This window comes from Beta vulgaris, chromosome 4 (genome assembly GCF_026745355.1).
Source record: "Beta vulgaris subsp. vulgaris cultivar EL10 chromosome 4, EL10.2, whole genome shotgun sequence".
Lineage (NCBI taxonomy): Eukaryota > Viridiplantae > Streptophyta > Magnoliopsida > Caryophyllales > Amaranthaceae > Beta > Beta vulgaris.
Window position 1 is genome coordinate 19,408,273 of NC_079205.1, and position 18,304 is coordinate 19,426,576.

Sequence of the window (18,304 nt, forward strand, 5' to 3'; positions counted from 1 at the left end):
GGGTTAAGATGGCAGATTGGAGTTGGTACCAGTGTTAAGTTCTGGTCAGATAATTGGGCCTTCCAATATCCTCTGAGCTCTATCATTACCCCCACCCTGGAATCTGCTAATTTTTTTGTTAAGGATTGTTTAACAGCAAATGGTCAATGAAACTCCCAGCTCCTGTTGTCTCTGGTACCCCCTCACATCGTTTCTCATATAGTTTCAATTTATCTCCCGTCTTCTCCCCAGTCGGATGTTCTGGTTTGGGGACTTACTGCGGATGGCGAATACTCAGTTAAAAGTGGAGCTTTGTTGGCTCAAGGGTTGGTTAACCTTGAGTTTGAAAAAGTTGAATATAATTGGATTTGGAACCTTAATCTTCCTCCAAAAGTTAAAAATTGTCTTTGGGAAGCTTATAATGATGGTCTCCCGACTAAGGTCCGTCTAGAGAAAAGTCATGTTTATCTTCCCCAGCAATGTGTGTTTTGTACAAATGCAAGTGAAACTATTGGTCATCTTTGTTTTGCTTGCCCTTTCACGGTAGATATTTTTTCCCACCTTAAAGCTTCTTTTGGTTGGGCCAGCCCTCCTCTTTGTTTAGCTTCTATTGATTTGTCTTCTTTCCATTCTGTTTTAGAAGCTTGTCTCTCGTTATCCTCCAACTTGATATGTCTAAATTCTCCATTGTTTGGTGGTTTGTTTGGTTTTTTAGGAACAGACTTATCTTCAATGATGAGGTGGTCTCCTCTCGAAAAGCAAGCTCAATCATTACTAAATTTGCCTCTGATTGGTCCAAAGCCCTGTTGTCTGACCCTTCTGGTCCTTCCCCTCTCCCTAGGCCGAAGGGTAGGGCGCCTACTCCTAGGACTGGGCCTGCTTCTATCTAGTCTCCCCCCCCCCCCAGAATTTTTTTAAGCTGAATTTTGACGGTTCTAAACTTTCTTCCGATTTGACTGCTCTGGGTTTTGTCATTAGAAACTCTGCTGGTGAGGCAATCTTAGCTGGGTCTCGGCCGATTGGCTATATATAGTGCTTCTGTTCTTCAAGCTGAGGCTTGGTCTCTTAAGGAGGGCATTTCTGCGGCGTTATCCCTTAATATTTCTAACTAATTGATTATTGAAGGAGATAATTTGGCTGTTATTAATGCTGTTAGAAAGATCTGGAAAATTCCTGGGGAAATCAATAATATTGTGCTTGACATCAGGGCTAATCTGACTTTGTTTGGGTCTTTTCAGGTTCAACATTGCTTTAGGGAAGCCAATAAAGTTGATGATCTAATGGCGAGCAGGGGTCATACTGTGTCTGGTCTCCAGTACCTTTATCCCCCTTTTGATTTCGATTTTTCCCTGTATGTCCGCAAGGATGTTTTAGGTTGGCCTCTGGATTGAGGGGTCTTCCTAAGTTTCTTTTCCTTATCAACAAAAAAAAAAAATCAATCACCATCATCCTATTACACATACAGCACCAACGCAACATACATGAAATACCATGAACCATATATTTGGTTTGACGCATAATACAACAAACACAAATTTTTTTGTAAGACTCGTACAATTCAATTTTTCAAGATCCGTACAAATCAACGACCCCGGACAGTGGTATAATTTCTGAGGATCAACTAAATTAACTAACTTTATTTGCTTTCTTTATTTATTTATCATTTTTTCTTGAAGTTACTAACAATCTATTCGTGATGTAGGTTATTAATATATTCATGCGAGTGTAAGTCTTGTACATATTATACTAACTCCTTGCGATATTTTATTTTCTTATTCTTATTTCTTTTTATTAACATATTAATTTTTTATGCCTAATTGCAATATTTATCACCTTGTATTTATTGTTAATCAAGACCTAAATAAATGTTCTAACTAATTCAGATAACATGGACAACCTGCTAGACACCCATTAATATTGATTGTCTAATAACTTGTCACTAAAAATATGGTATTTTTATGTGTGTTTCCAGAACCAACCTAGACTAAATATTTTTAGAGTGTATAAAAATGATATATGATTATTCTTTTGCATAAAATTTGTAATGAATTGGTATTTAGTAGAGGCCAACAATGGACAATATAGTTCCTGACTATATTGTACCTTCACTTCCAAACTCAATTTTTGGTTCCTAACCATCTATGGAGTCGTGATGAGGAAAACAACATTAGATAAGTCCCTAAGATGTCCCTTCCGTTTCAATATATCTCTTTGGCTTATAGCTCCCTCCTAAGACTTTTCATAAGGGGACATCATAGCTCCCTTCTTGACTTATAAGTGTATTAAAAATGAGGGGAAGTCCTCAAATAAATCCCTTGAAATTTGATCTTTAAACCTTTAAAATACAAATTGGGAAATAATGACACTAATCTACCACCTCAACTTCACCTAAAATCCTACATATGGTACACTAAAATGTACGCAAAAGACACATTATTTATACCATTGGAAGAATTTTTTTTAAGAGAAGGTATTGTGTCATACCGTCCGACCATAATCTTTGGTCGGACGACTTTCAGTTGGTTTCAAATTTTTTCAGTTGGTTTCAAAAAAAAATTCAATTGGTTTCAATTTCTTTTCAGTTGGTTTCAGTTTCTTTTCAGTTGGTTTCAACTAAAAGAAAAAAAGAACTAACTGAAAGAATAAAAAAAACTAACTGAAAGAATAAAAAAAATCAACTGAAAGAAAAAAAGAACTAACTGAAAGAATAAAAACACCAACCGAAAGAAAATAAGAACTAACTGACATAATAAAAAACACCAACTGAAAGAAAAAAAAGAACTAACTGAAAGAATAAAAAACACCAACTGAAAGAAAAAAAAAAGAACTAACTGAAAGAATAAAAAATACCAACTGAAAAAATAAATGTGAAGAAGATGCCAAAGACACATTAAGAGCACCAAACAACAGCAGCGGGCAACTCAACTGAAAGAATTTATGATATGATGATGGATATATATGTTGTTGATCGATGATCGATGATATGATGATGGGTGTTATTGTCCCCTGCTACTGTATACGTTCATTTGTATATTCCTCTTGTTCATTATATTCAGCTGAAGAAATCGAGAATTGTGAAAGTAGTTGCAGAATTTAGAGGAGAGAGAAAGAGGACAATTGCAGAACCTGCGAAGTTCGAGAGGAAGTGAAAGTGGAGATTTTTGGGTTTTAAATTTGTTACCAACATCCTCTTGTTTATAAATTGGTACTATGCCATTTATAATATTCAAAATTGGATCGATTTGTTGGAGGCTTACAAGATTATGAAAAACAATATCTTAAGTATAATCCTAGTACATGTAAATATAAATAAAATCAAATTAAGTTTTACATAGTGAAAAGTAGAGTATCTTTCAACCTTACTGTTAGTGGTTTAATCTCACTAGAGGTTTGTTCTCCCCAATTTATTTTCAGTTTAGTTCATTTCAGTTCATTTCAGTTCAATTCAATTCAGCTTTGGACAATACGTTTACTATCACATATCACTATTCACTTCAGTTCAATTTAGTTCAATTCAGCTGTTTTTTGCCGAAGAGAACATGCCCTATGAGTTCTTTAGAGGAGGAAATTTCCTTAACCTTTCTTACTATCAATGTGTCCAATCCATCAAAACGAGTTAGGTTTTGTACAATTTGCAGCATTAATTAAAAAGAGCATGAGATAAAATTTTGTACAATTTGCAACTTGTACAAATCTTTTCATCTCACATCGTTCTATATTGTATATTTCCCACATCATCAGATAAAAATTTATCTAAAGAGGAAGTATATAACATGCTTTTAAATAATACCTGAGAGTATCTCGATTATATTAATAAACTTTTGTGGATTTTGATGTTCACTTAGAATACTTTAAAATGTTCTTTTTTTTTTCCTAAGGTTTTAAAATTTGATGTTAATATAGTATAACTATTATCATAAAAGCATTATATATATTTTTGTAACTTGAAGCATATCCTACTTGTATTTGACTCTAGTAATAAATAGATTCAAAGATTCGTGTTTCAACATTAACTCGAAGGACCACGAGCACCGAAAGAAAGATCATCAAACATATGGTAACCTGCCGTACTCAAGTAACCACCGTACATCCAAAGCAAACCAACCAACCCACCCCCACCCCCACCCCCACCCACTTCTCTCTCCTCTCCACAGCCGACAATCACAATTTCACCCAACAAAAAATCACACATCACCCATAAAAAAGAAGAAGGAAATAGGAAAGCGTCCAAATTTGAAAAAGTTATATATGCCCAATTTTCTCAGTTGTATTTAGATTTTGGTTGGTAACACATTTAGGCTCTATTTGGGGAAGTATTTTAGCTACCTTAAATGATAAGGTGTTAGCATATTTTAGGTGCTAAAATGATTAGTAGTGTTTGGGGAGACCTAAAATAAAATTTCAGGTGGCTAAAATGACTTAAATGATAAGTTAAAAAATTTACCTTTTCATAATCAGGTGACTGAAATTTTGAAATATCTTTCCAAAATTTTGATAATAATTACTTTTGCTAAAATAATTTATCAACTTAGGCTATGTTCAGTTCACCTTATTTTTGCTTACTTCAGATCTAATCAGATCCGATCAGATTAGAAAAATAAGTTCAGATCAGTTCAGATCATGCTTATATTTAAAAATCACTATATCTTTCATTACATATTAATAAAAATTATAATAATTGAATATTAATAAAGTACTCATTGAGACGAATCAAACAAGACCCCACATGACTATATTTTTCTTATATATTGAAAACAATCTAAAAGATAAGATTTTGTTATCAGATCAGTTCAGATCAGATCAGATCAGATCAGATCAGAAAAAATAAGATCAGATCAGAAAAAATAAGTTCAGATCAGATCAGATAAGTTCAGATCAGAAAATTTCAGGTGAACTAAACATAGCCTTAATCAACTAATTTTGCCAAACAGTTAAACTAATTAGTTACCTTATCAGTTTCAGCACCTTATCAGTTTCAACTTTATCTTATCAGTTTCAGTTAACTTATCAGTTTCAGTTTATTTTCAGCTAATAATGCCAAACAGAGCCTTAATGTTAAAAGTTTAAGTTACCTAAAATATATATAGTCATGCTTGAGATAAGAACTTTAATAAAATTTAGGTTAAAAAATTGACTGAAATTGAGCTGCTATCAAATATAATATCTCAATTTAAGGTGCTGAAAGAGTTTGTCTTATATGAGTACCATCTACCTTTATGGTAATGGTAAGCCCAATATTAAAAAGAAAAATTAGCCCAATAATTACTAAAATAATTTATTTCGTTAACTAATTTAATCCATTTAATGATTAGGTCTACTTTTGCATTAAAATAGACCTTCTCTTTTAATAATTCCTGATGTTTCTAGACATAACCTTAGAGGTTTTTCACCAATCCAAAACTTTAAGCAATAATAACTCTAATTATGTATAACAAAAAGTTATAAAAAAATTAATGAACTTAATTACATGAATGATGACAAAAGTAAAAAAAAAAAAAAAACCTTAAATATACCCAATACACAATGATTTATTATGAAGTAAATCATACAACTAAAAAAGATAATAAAAAAAAACTTAAAAGAACTCCATATACCATAATTTACATTGAAATAAATATTATATGTAAGATAGAGTTAGTTTTAATATGATACTAGTTATTAGGCCCGGGCTACGTCACGGGTAATGAAAATTTTCATTTATTAATATTATAATTTAGAATGATAACACTAAATATTATTTGGTATAGTGGTTAAGATTTTAGTGTATGTTCTCTTGAGGTTTCAAGATCAAACCTTACCCTATGCAACTCTCTTAGGGAGAGTTGCCACGTGGCACCATTTCTGACTTAGGCACACCTTTTAATATATTAGTATCGATAATTGATTTTATATAATATAATCAAATTTTATATGAAATAATCAAATTTTATATGAAATAATCAAATTTTAATAATGTAACTAATTATCCTACTAAATTATTGTAAACTCCATTCAATAAAAAAAAAGAGTGGAACGCAGCAACAAACCCAACCACAAGTCACATAGATATAAAATGATGCTTCCTTCCTTCATCTAATCTCTCTTTCTCTCTCTCCTCTTTCAAATCTCTGACCTCTCAAAATTCTTTTTATCTTTCTCTCTCCTCTGTTCTGTGTTTCTCAATTCTCTTCTCTTTCAAACCCCCATTTTCTCTCTCCTCTCTCCTCTCTCCTCTGTTTCTTTGTTCTCTTCTGGTTTTCCTTCCAATTGAAGAAGAGGGCAAGAAAAACTGCAAAGAAGAGGGTTGTTTTGCAGGGATCCGTTGGATTTTAAAAGGGGGGTTTGGATTTTGAAAAGTATATATGAGAAAAAAATAGCTTGTGTACAGGAGATTTTGGTTGTTGTGAAAAGACTATTCTGCCCTTCTAAGCTGGGATTAATGCGGCTGGTTTTTCTTTATCTTTGAGATTGATTTCGAGAAGGAGCTACAAAACTCATAAATTTTTAAACTTTAAATCTCATTTCTTTTATTCATCAATTTTGTGGGTTTTAAGAAAATTATTGAAATTTGATTAGGGTTCTTCTTCAACAACGAAGATGCAGCAAGATCAGCGCAAGAAGGTTTCCATTTTCTCTCTCTTCATTTCTTTCTTTTTCTTGTGTTAGATCTCGTGGAATTTGAGTGTTCATGAAGCAAGTTGAGATCTAAAGTTTTGTTATTTAATTTCATTTTTTTTTCGGGGTTGGTGGGATTAACTTAACTTTATGCATTGGAAATGGTGATCTATGTTTATGATAGTTGTTTAAGTAAAGTTATGAAATTTCTTGCCTAAATTTTGATTTTGGTTTCTTGAAGATCATGCCAGTAGAGAGAATTCAACTCAATTTTGGAATTTTTGGTTTAAATTTTTGAATTTTGGGGTATGATTTTTGAATTTCTTTTTACTGAATAAACTTCTGGGTAAGAATTGATTTTTCTTTTGTATCGAAGAATTGGGTTCAAAGCATTTTTTAGGTTGGTGTATGAGAAGAATTTAATCTTTCTTCTTTATCTTTTTTTTCAATTTATTTTTATTTTTATTCTTATTTTTATTTTTATTTTGGGGATGTTGCTGATGTATGCTATATTGGTGGTTATATCATTGTCGGTGGTGAGCAGTGAGGATATGGCTTGTTTGGCAATAAGTTGGTGAATCAAAGTCAATAGGGTGTTGAGTGAGAAATGGCACGTATCACTTTTCTTGTGATGACATCTTTATTTCACTCTTTTGGTCATCTTGACCTTGATACCAAACAAAATATAGTATCTCACATGTTTCCTGATTAGGAAAATATGGTTTGGAAGTTTATCATTAAGTTTTTGTCTACTGATGTTTACCTAAAAACTTGATTTTGTTCCAATCACTTTAATGACCTTTTGCTCTATTATGTTCTTTGGTGACTTTATGATTTGAAACTCTTATATGTTATGTATACTTGTGGATGAATATGAGCAGTTTCATGTTCTGAATAATGATATTCCGCGTGTGATCTTTCTTTGGCATGTGACTTGTCTTCTTGTAGAAACTCTGTTAGGCTAAATTTTAGTTAGCGAAACAAAAGATAGAAGTTGTGGGGATTCCACATAGTAAAGTTACAAAAATACCATCATTAAAGTCACGGGGACGAAAATTTAGCTAACTAAAATTAAGCCAAATAGCCTTGTTCTTCGTTGTTGTGGCATGTGACCTTCTTCTGTGTTTCATTGTACATGCAATTTGGGACTTGTAGTAGTATCTTAGTTAATTTATCTCCTAGTCATGTATGGCTGATACCTTTTCTTATTTATTGCTGCTTGTGATTTTGTTGTTTAATAAGAAAATGGTTGTTTGATGTTTGCTTCTCAGAAATCGTCTTGTTTGATATCTCACGTCAATGCATCAACATTACACCATTGCTTTTAAAGAGTTTGCCTGGGTTAAGGACTTTCGCTTCCCATCAAACAAGAAGCACAAACATTTTTGTGTTCTAACTGAATTTAGTCTATAATATTCAAAAGGCCATGTGATTTTGAATGTTTCATTTCATTAGGTTAGACTTTTTATCTTTTGGAACCTGCGTAGGTCCAACTGTTGAAGTCTCCTTTGGTACTTCAATCGCATCATACTTCCTCCTTTTTTTTCTTACTTCTACCATTCATATGCTTCACTTTGACTATTAGGTGTGATTCGTTAGGAAAACATAGTCATATGGATTGTTGTTAAATTTTTCTCAATTTATGTTCTCAAAATATAGACTTATTATAATTTCTAGATTTACACCATTATAGGTATTAATGTTCAAAGTTGTGCATCGGCAAACTTGCAAAATAGAAAAGATAGAAAAAATAAATAAAAAGACGGAGGATTAAAGAGATAGTATCTCATAACCTGAAGGCATGTGTTAGATTATGATGAATTCTACGTGAATGTATAAAGGCTGGATTATATAATCTTATTCTCGTAGAACAGGTGGGGCTATAAGGTGGTTTACTGTAGAATACCATAATGGGGAAAGTCAGAAAATGTATTTGCAGATTCGACCACTGAACCTTCTCTTGCTGCGTGGTGTATGGAAGACATCTTTCTCAGTTACCCCGTGCTTGTTCCTGCATATTAGCATATCTGACTCAACCAATTTTGGTCTCATTTTGCAGGGTCTTAAAGACACAGAGTTTTTCACTGACTATGGTGAAGCGAATAGATATAAAATTCTCGAAGTTATAGGAAAAGGAAGCTATGGAGTTGTTTGTGCAGCAGTCGATACACATACAGGGGAAAAGGTGGCCATTAAAAAAATAAATGATATTTATGAGCATATCTCTGATGCGATCCGAATCCTGCGGGAGGTAAAGCTGCTGAGGCTTTTGCGGCATCCTGATATAGTTGAGATCAAACGCATTATGTTGCCACCATCAAAAAGAGACTTCAGAGATATCTATGTGGTCTTCGAGCTTATGGAGTCTGATCTTCATCAAGTCATCAAAGCTAATGATGACTTGACCCGTGAACACCATCAGTTTTTCCTCTATCAAATGTTGCGTGCTCTAAAATACATGCATACAGGTAATAGCTTTTTCTTTTTAGGTTGACCTCATCTCTTTTTCTTCTAATTCGTCTCCTTTTTTTTTCTTTTGAATTTAGCTTTAGTGTGAGCATGATTTTTAAACTATTATTCATAATGTGGTGTTGCAGCTAATGTGTACCATCGAGATCTCAAGCCTAAAAACATACTGGCTAATGCCAATTGCAAACTCAAAATCTGCGACTTTGGCCTGGCTAGAGTAGCATTCAATGATACTCCGACCACTATTTTTTGGACGGTATGTATATCATTGATTAGCATTTTTATGTGCTTCCTGTTGGTGATTTTTCTTGTGTGCTGCAGTGCATAGGCTGTGTACTTAACTGTATCATTTACAGGATTATGTTGCTACAAGATGGTATCGGGCGCCAGAACTTTGCGGGTCATTTTTCTCTAAGGTATGCATGTTCATCTTACACTTTTTCTCTTTGTAAAAGAACACTGGAAGTATACCTTGCGGTCGTCAAAAACTTTTGTTTTATGTATTTGCACTATCTGCGGAACTAAGTACTAGTTGTAATCCTGTAATTGTTTTTTTCCTTAGTTGCTTTTTCTAATTGTTCTATTTCTGGATAAAATTTGATTTATAGTTGTGATCGTGTTGTGTAGTCAGGTACTTTGGTTTTACATTGCTTCCTTGCATAATATTATCCAAGTATGCAATTGCTGTCCTTTGGACTTTATGGATGGCTGGTGGGCTCTGTTGTATTCATGATGTATGAATATTAAAATATAGAAATTGCTAATATTAATATAATTAGGCCTCCTCTTCAGTTCTACAGTAGGGATGTGGGATTCCCAAGGAGAGGTAAAAAATGCTCACATCAAACCCGTATTTTTTTGAGTAACCTAAGTAACCCTCTGATTATAGTTCCCTCTCCAAATTGACCATTTACTTCTACGGGAAGGGTAACTCTGTAAGTCAATTTGTGCCCTAATAGAAACGACAACATGTTAACTTACCTCCATTGTTTTTGGTGCCATAAACAACATATAGGTAGAGTTATGTCCATTGTATTTTGACTTATTGTTTTAAAAAAAAATGTAAATGAGTTTAAATTAGCTTCAATAAGCCTAAAAAATCAGTTCTAGTAAGAATTTAAAATAAGTTGAATAGAGCACACCCCTCTAATGATGATTGTTCACATTATTGAAATTAGGAGTAAGGTTAAGTTGGAGATGAAAGTGTAACCCGATGGTTATCTATCTAAGATATTTGAAAAACCACGGGATAAATTAAAGCACTTTGCCAAACCTCAAGGTTGGGTGAGAAAATTTCCCATCTCTTTTGTACATATGATAAATTGCTATATTTATGTTTATTTCATCTTTCAGTCACGCTCTAATCCAGCTCGTGGGCTTAGTTATCATTTAGGAAATAAAATTTATAATTTAATTTGAATACCTGATAGAGGCTCCATGAGGTACTCAAGGGGATTTTTGGCCTTAAAAGTGGAGTTGTTGAGACGTTTACTAACTATGTTAGTGGCTTGTTGACTTAGTATATTGTGTAACTGATCTTTCAAAGTTACTAGCTAATTGGAGCTGGATTTGCACATGAAATTACACCCAAATGAGTCCTTGAATTTGCTTGCTTTGAACTCCTAATTGGGTAATTGTTCTGGGTGCTTGTTTTGGATCTGTTAGATGTTTTCTTTTTTCGGATTTTTCACAATATACCCGCAACAAATTTTTTTATTCACCATGTACCCTTGATGTTTACAAAATTTACCGTATATCCCTCAATCTCTTGATAATTCGCCATGTGCCCTTAATGATTAACAATTATCAATTTTTATGATCAGTAACCTTCGATTCCATTACTAAACCTTATTTAATCCCTATTTCACTAATTTACCCTAACATATTAGCATTGAAACATCTTAGTCTTAAAAGAAGGAAAAGAGTTATGGAGGAAAAGAGCTAAAAGGGGTCACTTGTGGTGTTTCAATGGTATTCAATTAAGACTAACGACTCAAATAGGGGTTAATTAGGATTTGGTAACAGAATTAGGGGTTAATGATCAAAAAAGTTGATAATTGTTAATCATTAAGGGCATATGGTTAATTATTAAGAAATTGAGGGGTATACGATGAATTTTGAAAATATTGAGGATATATGGTGAATAAAATATTTGTTGGGGGTATATGGTGAAAAATTCATTCTTTTCTTTTGCCGGGGTGGGGTTAAGATGACGAGCTGGTCTTTATCTTTGTATCCTCTAGATCATCTTACTTCCACCATTAGTGTTCAAGTGTCCAATGTTTATAATTTCTGGTCTTTGTTATGTAACATAAGATTCAAATGTAAAAATTTTATAAGCAAGTATATTATGACATGTACTGCATTGCAATACTATAATTGATTTTTAGTGGTTCAAAGTTATAGTAATACCTAGATCAAAATAATTCTTGTTCAGGGAGGATAAATTGAACTCTCCTGGAAGTTGGTATTTCTTGTCCTTCAGGTAATTGTGTTGAGTCTTATAACCGTTTCACTGAAGCGGTTTAATTGGAGTCACAATTTTTTTTTATATAATTGGTCTGACTCTTGACTTTGCCAAGTGCAGTATACACCTGCCATAGATATTTGGAGCATTGGCTGCATCTTTGCTGAGGTGCTGACTGGAAAACCGTTATTTCCGGGTAAAAGTGTTGTACACCAGTTAGATTTAATCACAGATCTTCTGGGTACACCCTCGCATGATGTTATATCTGGGGTATGATTTTCTATTGCATCCACTATGTTAGTTAGTACCTGACTTGCTTTATATGCTTCTTTTTAGTCATGATCTTAAACTTTCTTCAGGTCCGCAATGACAAAGCACGCAAGTACTTAACTGATATGCGAAAAAAGCAGCCTGTTCCTTTTTCTCAGAAATTTCCAAATGCAGATCCTTTAGGGTTGCGTTTGCTACAAAGATTATTATCTTTTGATCCAAAGGATAGACCAACTGCTGAAGAGGTTGGTGCCACATTTTCCACCTGTTTTCATTATTTCACTGAAAATGAATATTGTACTGCCTTTGTTTCTTTATTATATGCACACTTCTGCTTGATGTTGTTTCTTAAGGAACTTTTGTGATAACTTCTATCTTCTCAGTGATGACAATCTTCTCTCTTGTTATGTTGCAATGACTATATCTATTTAGTTGCTATACAAGGAAATTTTTAAGAAAGTATGTAGCTATTATTGTGACATCTCCATTTTACCGAAGTGTAACAAGTATTTTCAAACAGAATAGGTACTTTGAAACTTGAAAGAGCCAAAGAAGGAAAATGTCGTATTTATTAGGAAAAGAAGGAAGTATATGAAAAGTGATAAGGCTGGCCTATTATATGTAATCAATTCATGCATTTAACTTTTAGATTTTATTGATTGAGAAAGAGAAGGGCTTGCTCGAATTGTTTTAATATTTCTGTTATGGCAACTCTCAAATAAACTTACGAGTATGACATTAACACTTTTCTTGACACGTAAAATCTCTTTTCTATCAGGCACTGGCTGATCCATACTTTAAAGGCTTAGCTAGAATGGAGAGAGAGCCTGCATGCCATCCAATCTCAAAATTAGAGTTTGAGTTTGAGAGGCGTAGGGTGACTAAGGAGGATGTTAGGGAATTGATATACCGGGAGATCCTCGAATACCATCCTCAGTTGCTCAAAGATTACATGAATGGAAACGAAGGGAGTAATTATATTTATCCTAGGTAAGTTGACTTTGGCTAATGCCTTCTGCTATGTTCTTCCTCTCTTACTTCCATGTAGTTTAGCAATGATTTGTTTTGGCTATTGCTTACATGATGAACTCGTTTCCTTAAGCAGTGCTATAGGTCAGTTTAAGAAGCAGTTTGCACATCTGGAGGAAAATAGTGGTCGAAGTGGACCAGTCATCCCTTTGGAGAGAAAACATATTTCCCTTCCAAGGTTTGGCTACGCCTTTCTTCCCTTTAACGAGTTGTTGAAAACATATTACATGTCCTGACCTTCTCATCTTTCAGGTCGACAGTACACTGCAGTACCATACCTCCTAAACCACAGCCTCTGGCGTCTTCACAGAGGGACCATCAAGTAAAAGAAGAGATGAGAACATCTGAAAGTTATGGGAGCTTATCGAGCTCTTCAAGACAGCCACCGAGAGGTCCATCAGGTAACTTTCTATCACCTACTAACAGTAGCTCTTAAAATCTGTAAGCAGCATTGTTTGAAATCACTCGAAGAAACTTTTTTTTTTATCTTTTTTGAAAAGCATAAAATAAAATCATATTTAGCGCTTATGCATATGGTCAGTGAAGTATGGATATTGTAGTAATATCATATTATTGAACCTTCTATTATGTCCTTGTCCTGTGTTTTGTGCAGCAAGACCGGGAAGAGTGGTAGGACCTGTTGTTTCATATGAGGCTGGCAGAAGCATGAAGGATAGCTATGATGCTAGGATATCCATGCAAAATGCAGTGCTACCACCACAGACAACATCAGCCTCATCACAGTACTACTTCAGGCCAAACGTCACGCCGCCACCTCAAACGAAGCCTGGGACAGAAAATGAACAAGGCCGCACTTCATGGGCCAAACAGCAGCCGCTACCTGTACAGTCGACCCATGAAGTTGCTATTGACATAAACACTAACCCGTATCACCAACCTCAACCCAAGCCGGATCAATATAGCAGCAGAATCGCCCTAGATGCTAAGATATTGCAAGCTCAGTCGCAGTTTGGCGCTACAGCTGTTGCAATGGCAGCTCACAGAAATGTGGGCACTGTTCAGTATGGAATGTCATAAATAATGCTAACAAGTTGTCAGACTCTTTTCTTTTTATTGAAGGGCAATCGATATGCTGATTGCCGGGGTTGTTTTTCCTGGAAGGTTGAGGATGTATGTCCTCCCTTACCTTGGATTGTTCGGTATGTGGTTAGTGAATTATGCAGTATGTCGCATTATTTGAGTTTGTACTTTCTCAGTAGATGCTAGATCATTTCAGCTAGTAATTCCTGCTTAATTATAGACATTTTAGAATAAGTAAATAAATAAAATAATCAATTTGATCAAGTTTTTACTGTCTTTACAATCCTGCTAAGAAAATAATCACACGTCTTCCTCTTTTACTCAGCTATCGGGTCCTTATCTCAGCATGAAGAAAAAAGCCAACAACACCTTTGATGCACTATGCAAAAGGTTATCGTCAACCAGTGTTTAATGCCCAAAATACTACCTTTTGTTTATTGAGTTGTAACAAATTTGTTTTTGCGCAAATATTAAGAAAGAGAGTATAAAACAAGGTTTGTCTTAGTGATAAAGATTTTTGGCTTTATGATTTTAATGTCATGAAAATTAAATTTCTCTAGGGTTTTTTGAGGGTGAGGTTTCCCTTACCACCCTCCTCCTTCCAAGGAGTCTGACTTGCAAACCTGTTTAGTAGGGTCTCTTTATCGTACCAACATTAAAATAAAAAAGAGTAAAATTTGACTCAATTGCCATATTTTTTTTCATGTGGGGGAAATTAAAGTGAGGATATATTGTCGTAAAATTCTTACTAAGAAAAGAGATTTTATATCTAAATAAAAGCACCTATAAATGGAAATTGTTGTAACTAAAAAAATTGAGGAAATATTGTTTTAAATTGTCGGTGTTTGGATTCTCTAGAATTGTAAAATAATTCTACAAGGTAGAGTTTGAGTAATATCAATCATTGAATAAAAAAATCAATGGCTCATATATTGTCTTTTCATATCCCCTTTATTTTATCTCATCAAAATTCACCCATAAATCTTTCCTTTCCATCAATATGAGCCTTTATTTTAAAATGTATGGCTCAGGTACAATTCTACTTTGTAGAGTTTCACTAAAACTTTAGAAGATCCGGACTCAAATTGTCGCATTACTTGTATGTCCTTTATCACTATTTTGTAATTGTTGCTTTAGTCAATGTTAAAAATAAAAGATAAAAAATTGTGGACGGATTGAATTTGGAAAATTTATAAACTAATTATTATTACCTTTCCTATAATTTATTTAATATTTGAAATTAAGGTTCGGGCATACCTTTGCACTTGTTTTGCATCTAGATTTACTATTATGGAGTAGAAAATAATTTAGTATGATATATGCACTAAAGAACGTCTTGACATCAATATTTATCAACAACTTTAACCATTAATATATTTAATATTGAATTAGTAAGACAATTAATGTCATCAAAACATACATTGCAAATTCAATACTAATCCAAGAACATATGAATAGACTACAAGTTAAATCGTTACAATCATAAAACACAATGGAGGAATGTAAATATATTCTCCTGCCTTTTCACTTTATTTGCAAATCTTTACAATTATAAAAGTAAGGAAACTTTTGGCCCGTCTTCTTATAATAACTTAGCCTTTTGATCATATTATAATAAGTAACTTTCACACCCCTTAATTTTAAATAAGTCATATAAATGGTGACTGGTTCTAAAAAAATGTGGAGGAAATAAGACCCTAGAAAAAAGTACATAACACTTGAACAAAGGCAAAGCTTAATAAGGGTGAATTATGCCGTAGATAAGCTTCCAGATTGAAAACTACAAAGCAAAGCCAAAGGGAGAGGAAGATCATGCTATTGAACATAGGGAGCTAAGGTCTCAAAATGCATCTTCTTCCTCAAGAGTCAAGGTCATGTTATAGTGATATTTTCTTGCCATCTGTTTTTGCACTTTTATTGGTGTGTACTAATTGTTGAAGATGAAAGGCACGACATCATCGATGACAAGTGAGGGTCTTATTGAACATACACACAAACAAGTGGTGAAGCTGAAGCAATCTTACATTTAATTCGCAAGCAATCAACATATTGCTTAAAATTTCAAGGATTGAAAACTACATGTCCTTAGTCTTACTGATGTGAACAAGACATGAACATATTCTATGCTTGCATTGCCTATTTATTGGTCTACTGTCAAGAACAGTGGGTGCATAAAAGATCGGAAAATTGAAGCTTCTAGAAAGAGTTCCCTCCATTCATTAGTACAATAGGCTCTGTCCAACCTCTCAAATATGGCATCAAGGTACATAACTTTAAACATTATTATCTCAAATCAAACAATATTCCACATGAATAATTTTAATTACCATAAATTATAAATCATAGCCAAATTAAGATTTGTGAATAGTGTTAAAAGTCAAAGTGTAACCATTATTTAGAAACATGTGTAGTAATTGTTAACAACGAAAGGCGCAGCATTATTGATGACAAGCTCGGCTGCACGAGTGCACGAGTTTCATTGAACATAGACACTGATATAAGTGGTCAAGCTGAAGCAATCTTACAATTGTTCACAAGCAATCATGTTGCTTAAATTTTTCAAGGACTGAAAACCAACAATCCTACCGATGTAATTCATGTAAACAAGAAATGAACATATTGCACTCGCAATCGATCACTAACAGACTGCAGTCACTACTAAATATGAACAAACAAAAAACAAAAGCTTGTATTTGGATCCCCACATTCTCTTCAAGTTGAGTGAGTATCTATCTAAAAATGCGAAATCCCTAGGTTTATAATCCCAAAACAAAAATAAGATAACTATTTGCTAATCCCAGATTTCCCAACATCTTATTACCCATTCCAGTTAATCAGGTCCTCTGCTCATCATCTCTGGCGACAATCTTGAACTTTCCTGTTTGTTTTTGCTGCATTTCAACAATAAAAATTAAAAAATCAATACAACAAATCCATATTAACCAGCCATTAAGATTTCATAACAAAACAAACTAAAGTTCACTTAAAAGATACAAAAAAATTACCTTCTTCCACAATTCAGTGTGCTTTTTGCAGAATCCAGCAACAATCCCACCATTATTCTTTCCTTCTTTAAGTTCAATCGAAAGATCTTCCTTCAATCCACACGTTGCATGAAATGCCAACGAACATTTAGGCTCAGAACACTCAATAGCACACCCTCTTCTTTCTTTACAAATATAACATTTCTCCCTCCACCTCCTCTTGGGAATCCTGGAGCAATCGATCCCGTCTCGGCCTTCTGGGTCCTCAAAGAAAACCTCCGGCACTAAAACAGCACACACAATGTGGGCCCACCGGCCATCAGCAGTAGGCTTCATAGCACCACCAACCACAGGACAAAGACAACATTTATGAGCCAAAGGTTGCGAGTTCAAACATTGCGCACACAACCACTCCCCCTCAGGAACTCCCTTAATAAGAGGATTCCCATAACAATTGGAATGAACCATAAGTTCACACCCATCACAGAATACAATTGGATCTGATGGATCACCATCTGTACTCTCACATACAGCACATAAAATCCCATCATCAACATCTTCTTCCTCCTCCTCCTTTTCATCTTCGATCTCAACACGGGTGGGTGTTTCTGTTTCCTCCCCATTTTTAGTCCCCTCTTGAGATTCTCGAGACGGGTCGTACTCGAGATTAAGATCAATGAAAGGAGGTGGAGACTTAATGGGGCTGAATTCGGGAGGTTTAATAGCCCATATTCTTTTCTTAGCGGGTAAACAGTAGGGAGTTGGAGGGGTGATTGGAGGAAGATTTTCTTTCTCTTCTAGATTGGATTGAAAAAATGTATCTCGAGACTGTTTTCTTTTTTTGGCTGGGAGATTAGATGGGGATAACTGTAAAGGTATGCAAACAGGTTTCGGTTCGTGTTTAGGTTCGGGTTTCGGCTGTTGCTTTTGTTGTTGTTGTAACAGCCGGAAACGTTTTAGTGGAGGTAAAGAATGGAAGTTTGCATCCATTGTTGGTAGCAGAGAAAAAGAGAAGAGAGAAAGAGAGATTAGAGGAGAAATTAGAGAAGTGTTGAAAAGGATTGAGGTGAAGGTGGGTTTTGATTTTGGAGGAATAGGATTAATAATAGTAAAAGATGAAATGGAGAATAGAGGGGAAATGCCGGGAAATGAAAGATGGAAAAATGAAAACGTTGGTATTTTTGAGTTTTGCGGGGTGGATAGAGCGCCAAGTTTTTGAAGGGATTAGAAGTTAAAAACTAAAAAGTCGATGTAGTTGTGTTTTATTCAGTGTTAATTTTCGGTTTGAAGTTTGAAATTTTAACGTTGGCGGGGGACCGTGTGTTTGAAAATCTTCAAATTTTTAACAAATTCGTTTGTCGCGGGGAAGCTGTGGTGAAAGTCAGCATATGTTGTGGGCCCCGCCAACTATTAGTACCGTCCAAGTTCAGATTCTCCCATCATACTTTTTTTTTTTTTTTTTTTTGAAAGA

The 18,304-nt window shown here is 34.3% G+C and overlaps 2 protein-coding genes across 3 annotated transcripts; one reads left to right on the plus strand and one right to left on the minus strand.

Annotated features, from left to right (window-relative positions):
• Nucleotides 1-6,050: 6,050 nt before the first annotated feature.
• On the plus strand, nt 6,051-14,113 carry LOC104907508 (mitogen-activated protein kinase 18). 2 transcript variants are annotated; one of them, XM_048642896.2, is made up of 10 exons: nt 6,051-6,579; nt 8,633-9,041; nt 9,171-9,298; nt 9,399-9,458; nt 11,630-11,779; nt 11,869-12,024; nt 12,558-12,769; nt 12,885-12,986; nt 13,061-13,209; nt 13,426-13,686. In XM_048642896.2, the coding sequence occupies exons 1-10, from the start codon at nt 6,556-6,558 to the stop codon at nt 13,440-13,442; spliced, it is 1,407 nt and encodes a 468-aa protein (XP_048498853.1). In that variant the 5' UTR covers nt 6,051-6,555; the 3' UTR covers nt 13,443-13,686. The 2 variants fall into 2 exon arrangements, with proteins under 2 accessions (XP_048498853.1, XP_010694749.2); XM_010696447.4 differs by having other exon boundaries at nt 6,053-6,579; nt 13,422-14,113.
• Nucleotides 14,114-16,347: 2,234 nt separating this feature from the next.
• On the minus strand, nt 16,348-18,046 carry LOC104907509 (uncharacterized). The gene is made up of 2 exons (XM_010696449.4): nt 16,855-18,046; nt 16,348-16,740 (listed from the first exon to the last, which is right to left on the minus strand). The coding sequence occupies exons 1-2, from the start codon at nt 17,821-17,823 to the stop codon at nt 16,684-16,686; spliced, it is 1,026 nt and encodes a 341-aa protein (XP_010694751.1). The 5' UTR covers nt 17,824-18,046; the 3' UTR covers nt 16,348-16,683.
• Between the last annotated feature and the right edge of the window lie 258 nt (nt 18,047-18,304).

Bases quoted from the DNA above. Each gene is read 5' to 3' on its own strand.
- LOC104907509 (XM_010696449.4), bottom strand. From the start codon at position 17,823: ATGGATGCAAACTTCCATTCTTTACCTCCACTAAAACGTTTCCGGCTG. The intron at 16,741-16,854 runs GTAATTTTTTTG...GTTGAAATGCAG, and splicing joins ACACTGAATTGTGGAAGAAG to CAAAAACAAACAGGAAAGTT.
- LOC104907508 (XM_010696447.4), top strand. From the start codon at position 6,556: ATGCAGCAAGATCAGCGCAAGAAG. The intron at 6,580-8,632 runs GTTTCCATTTTC...CTCATTTTGCAG, and splicing joins AGCAAGATCAGCGCAAGAAG to GGTCTTAAAGACACAGAGTT. The intron at 9,299-9,398 runs GTATGTATATCA...TATCATTTACAG, and splicing joins CGACCACTATTTTTTGGACG to GATTATGTTGCTACAAGATG.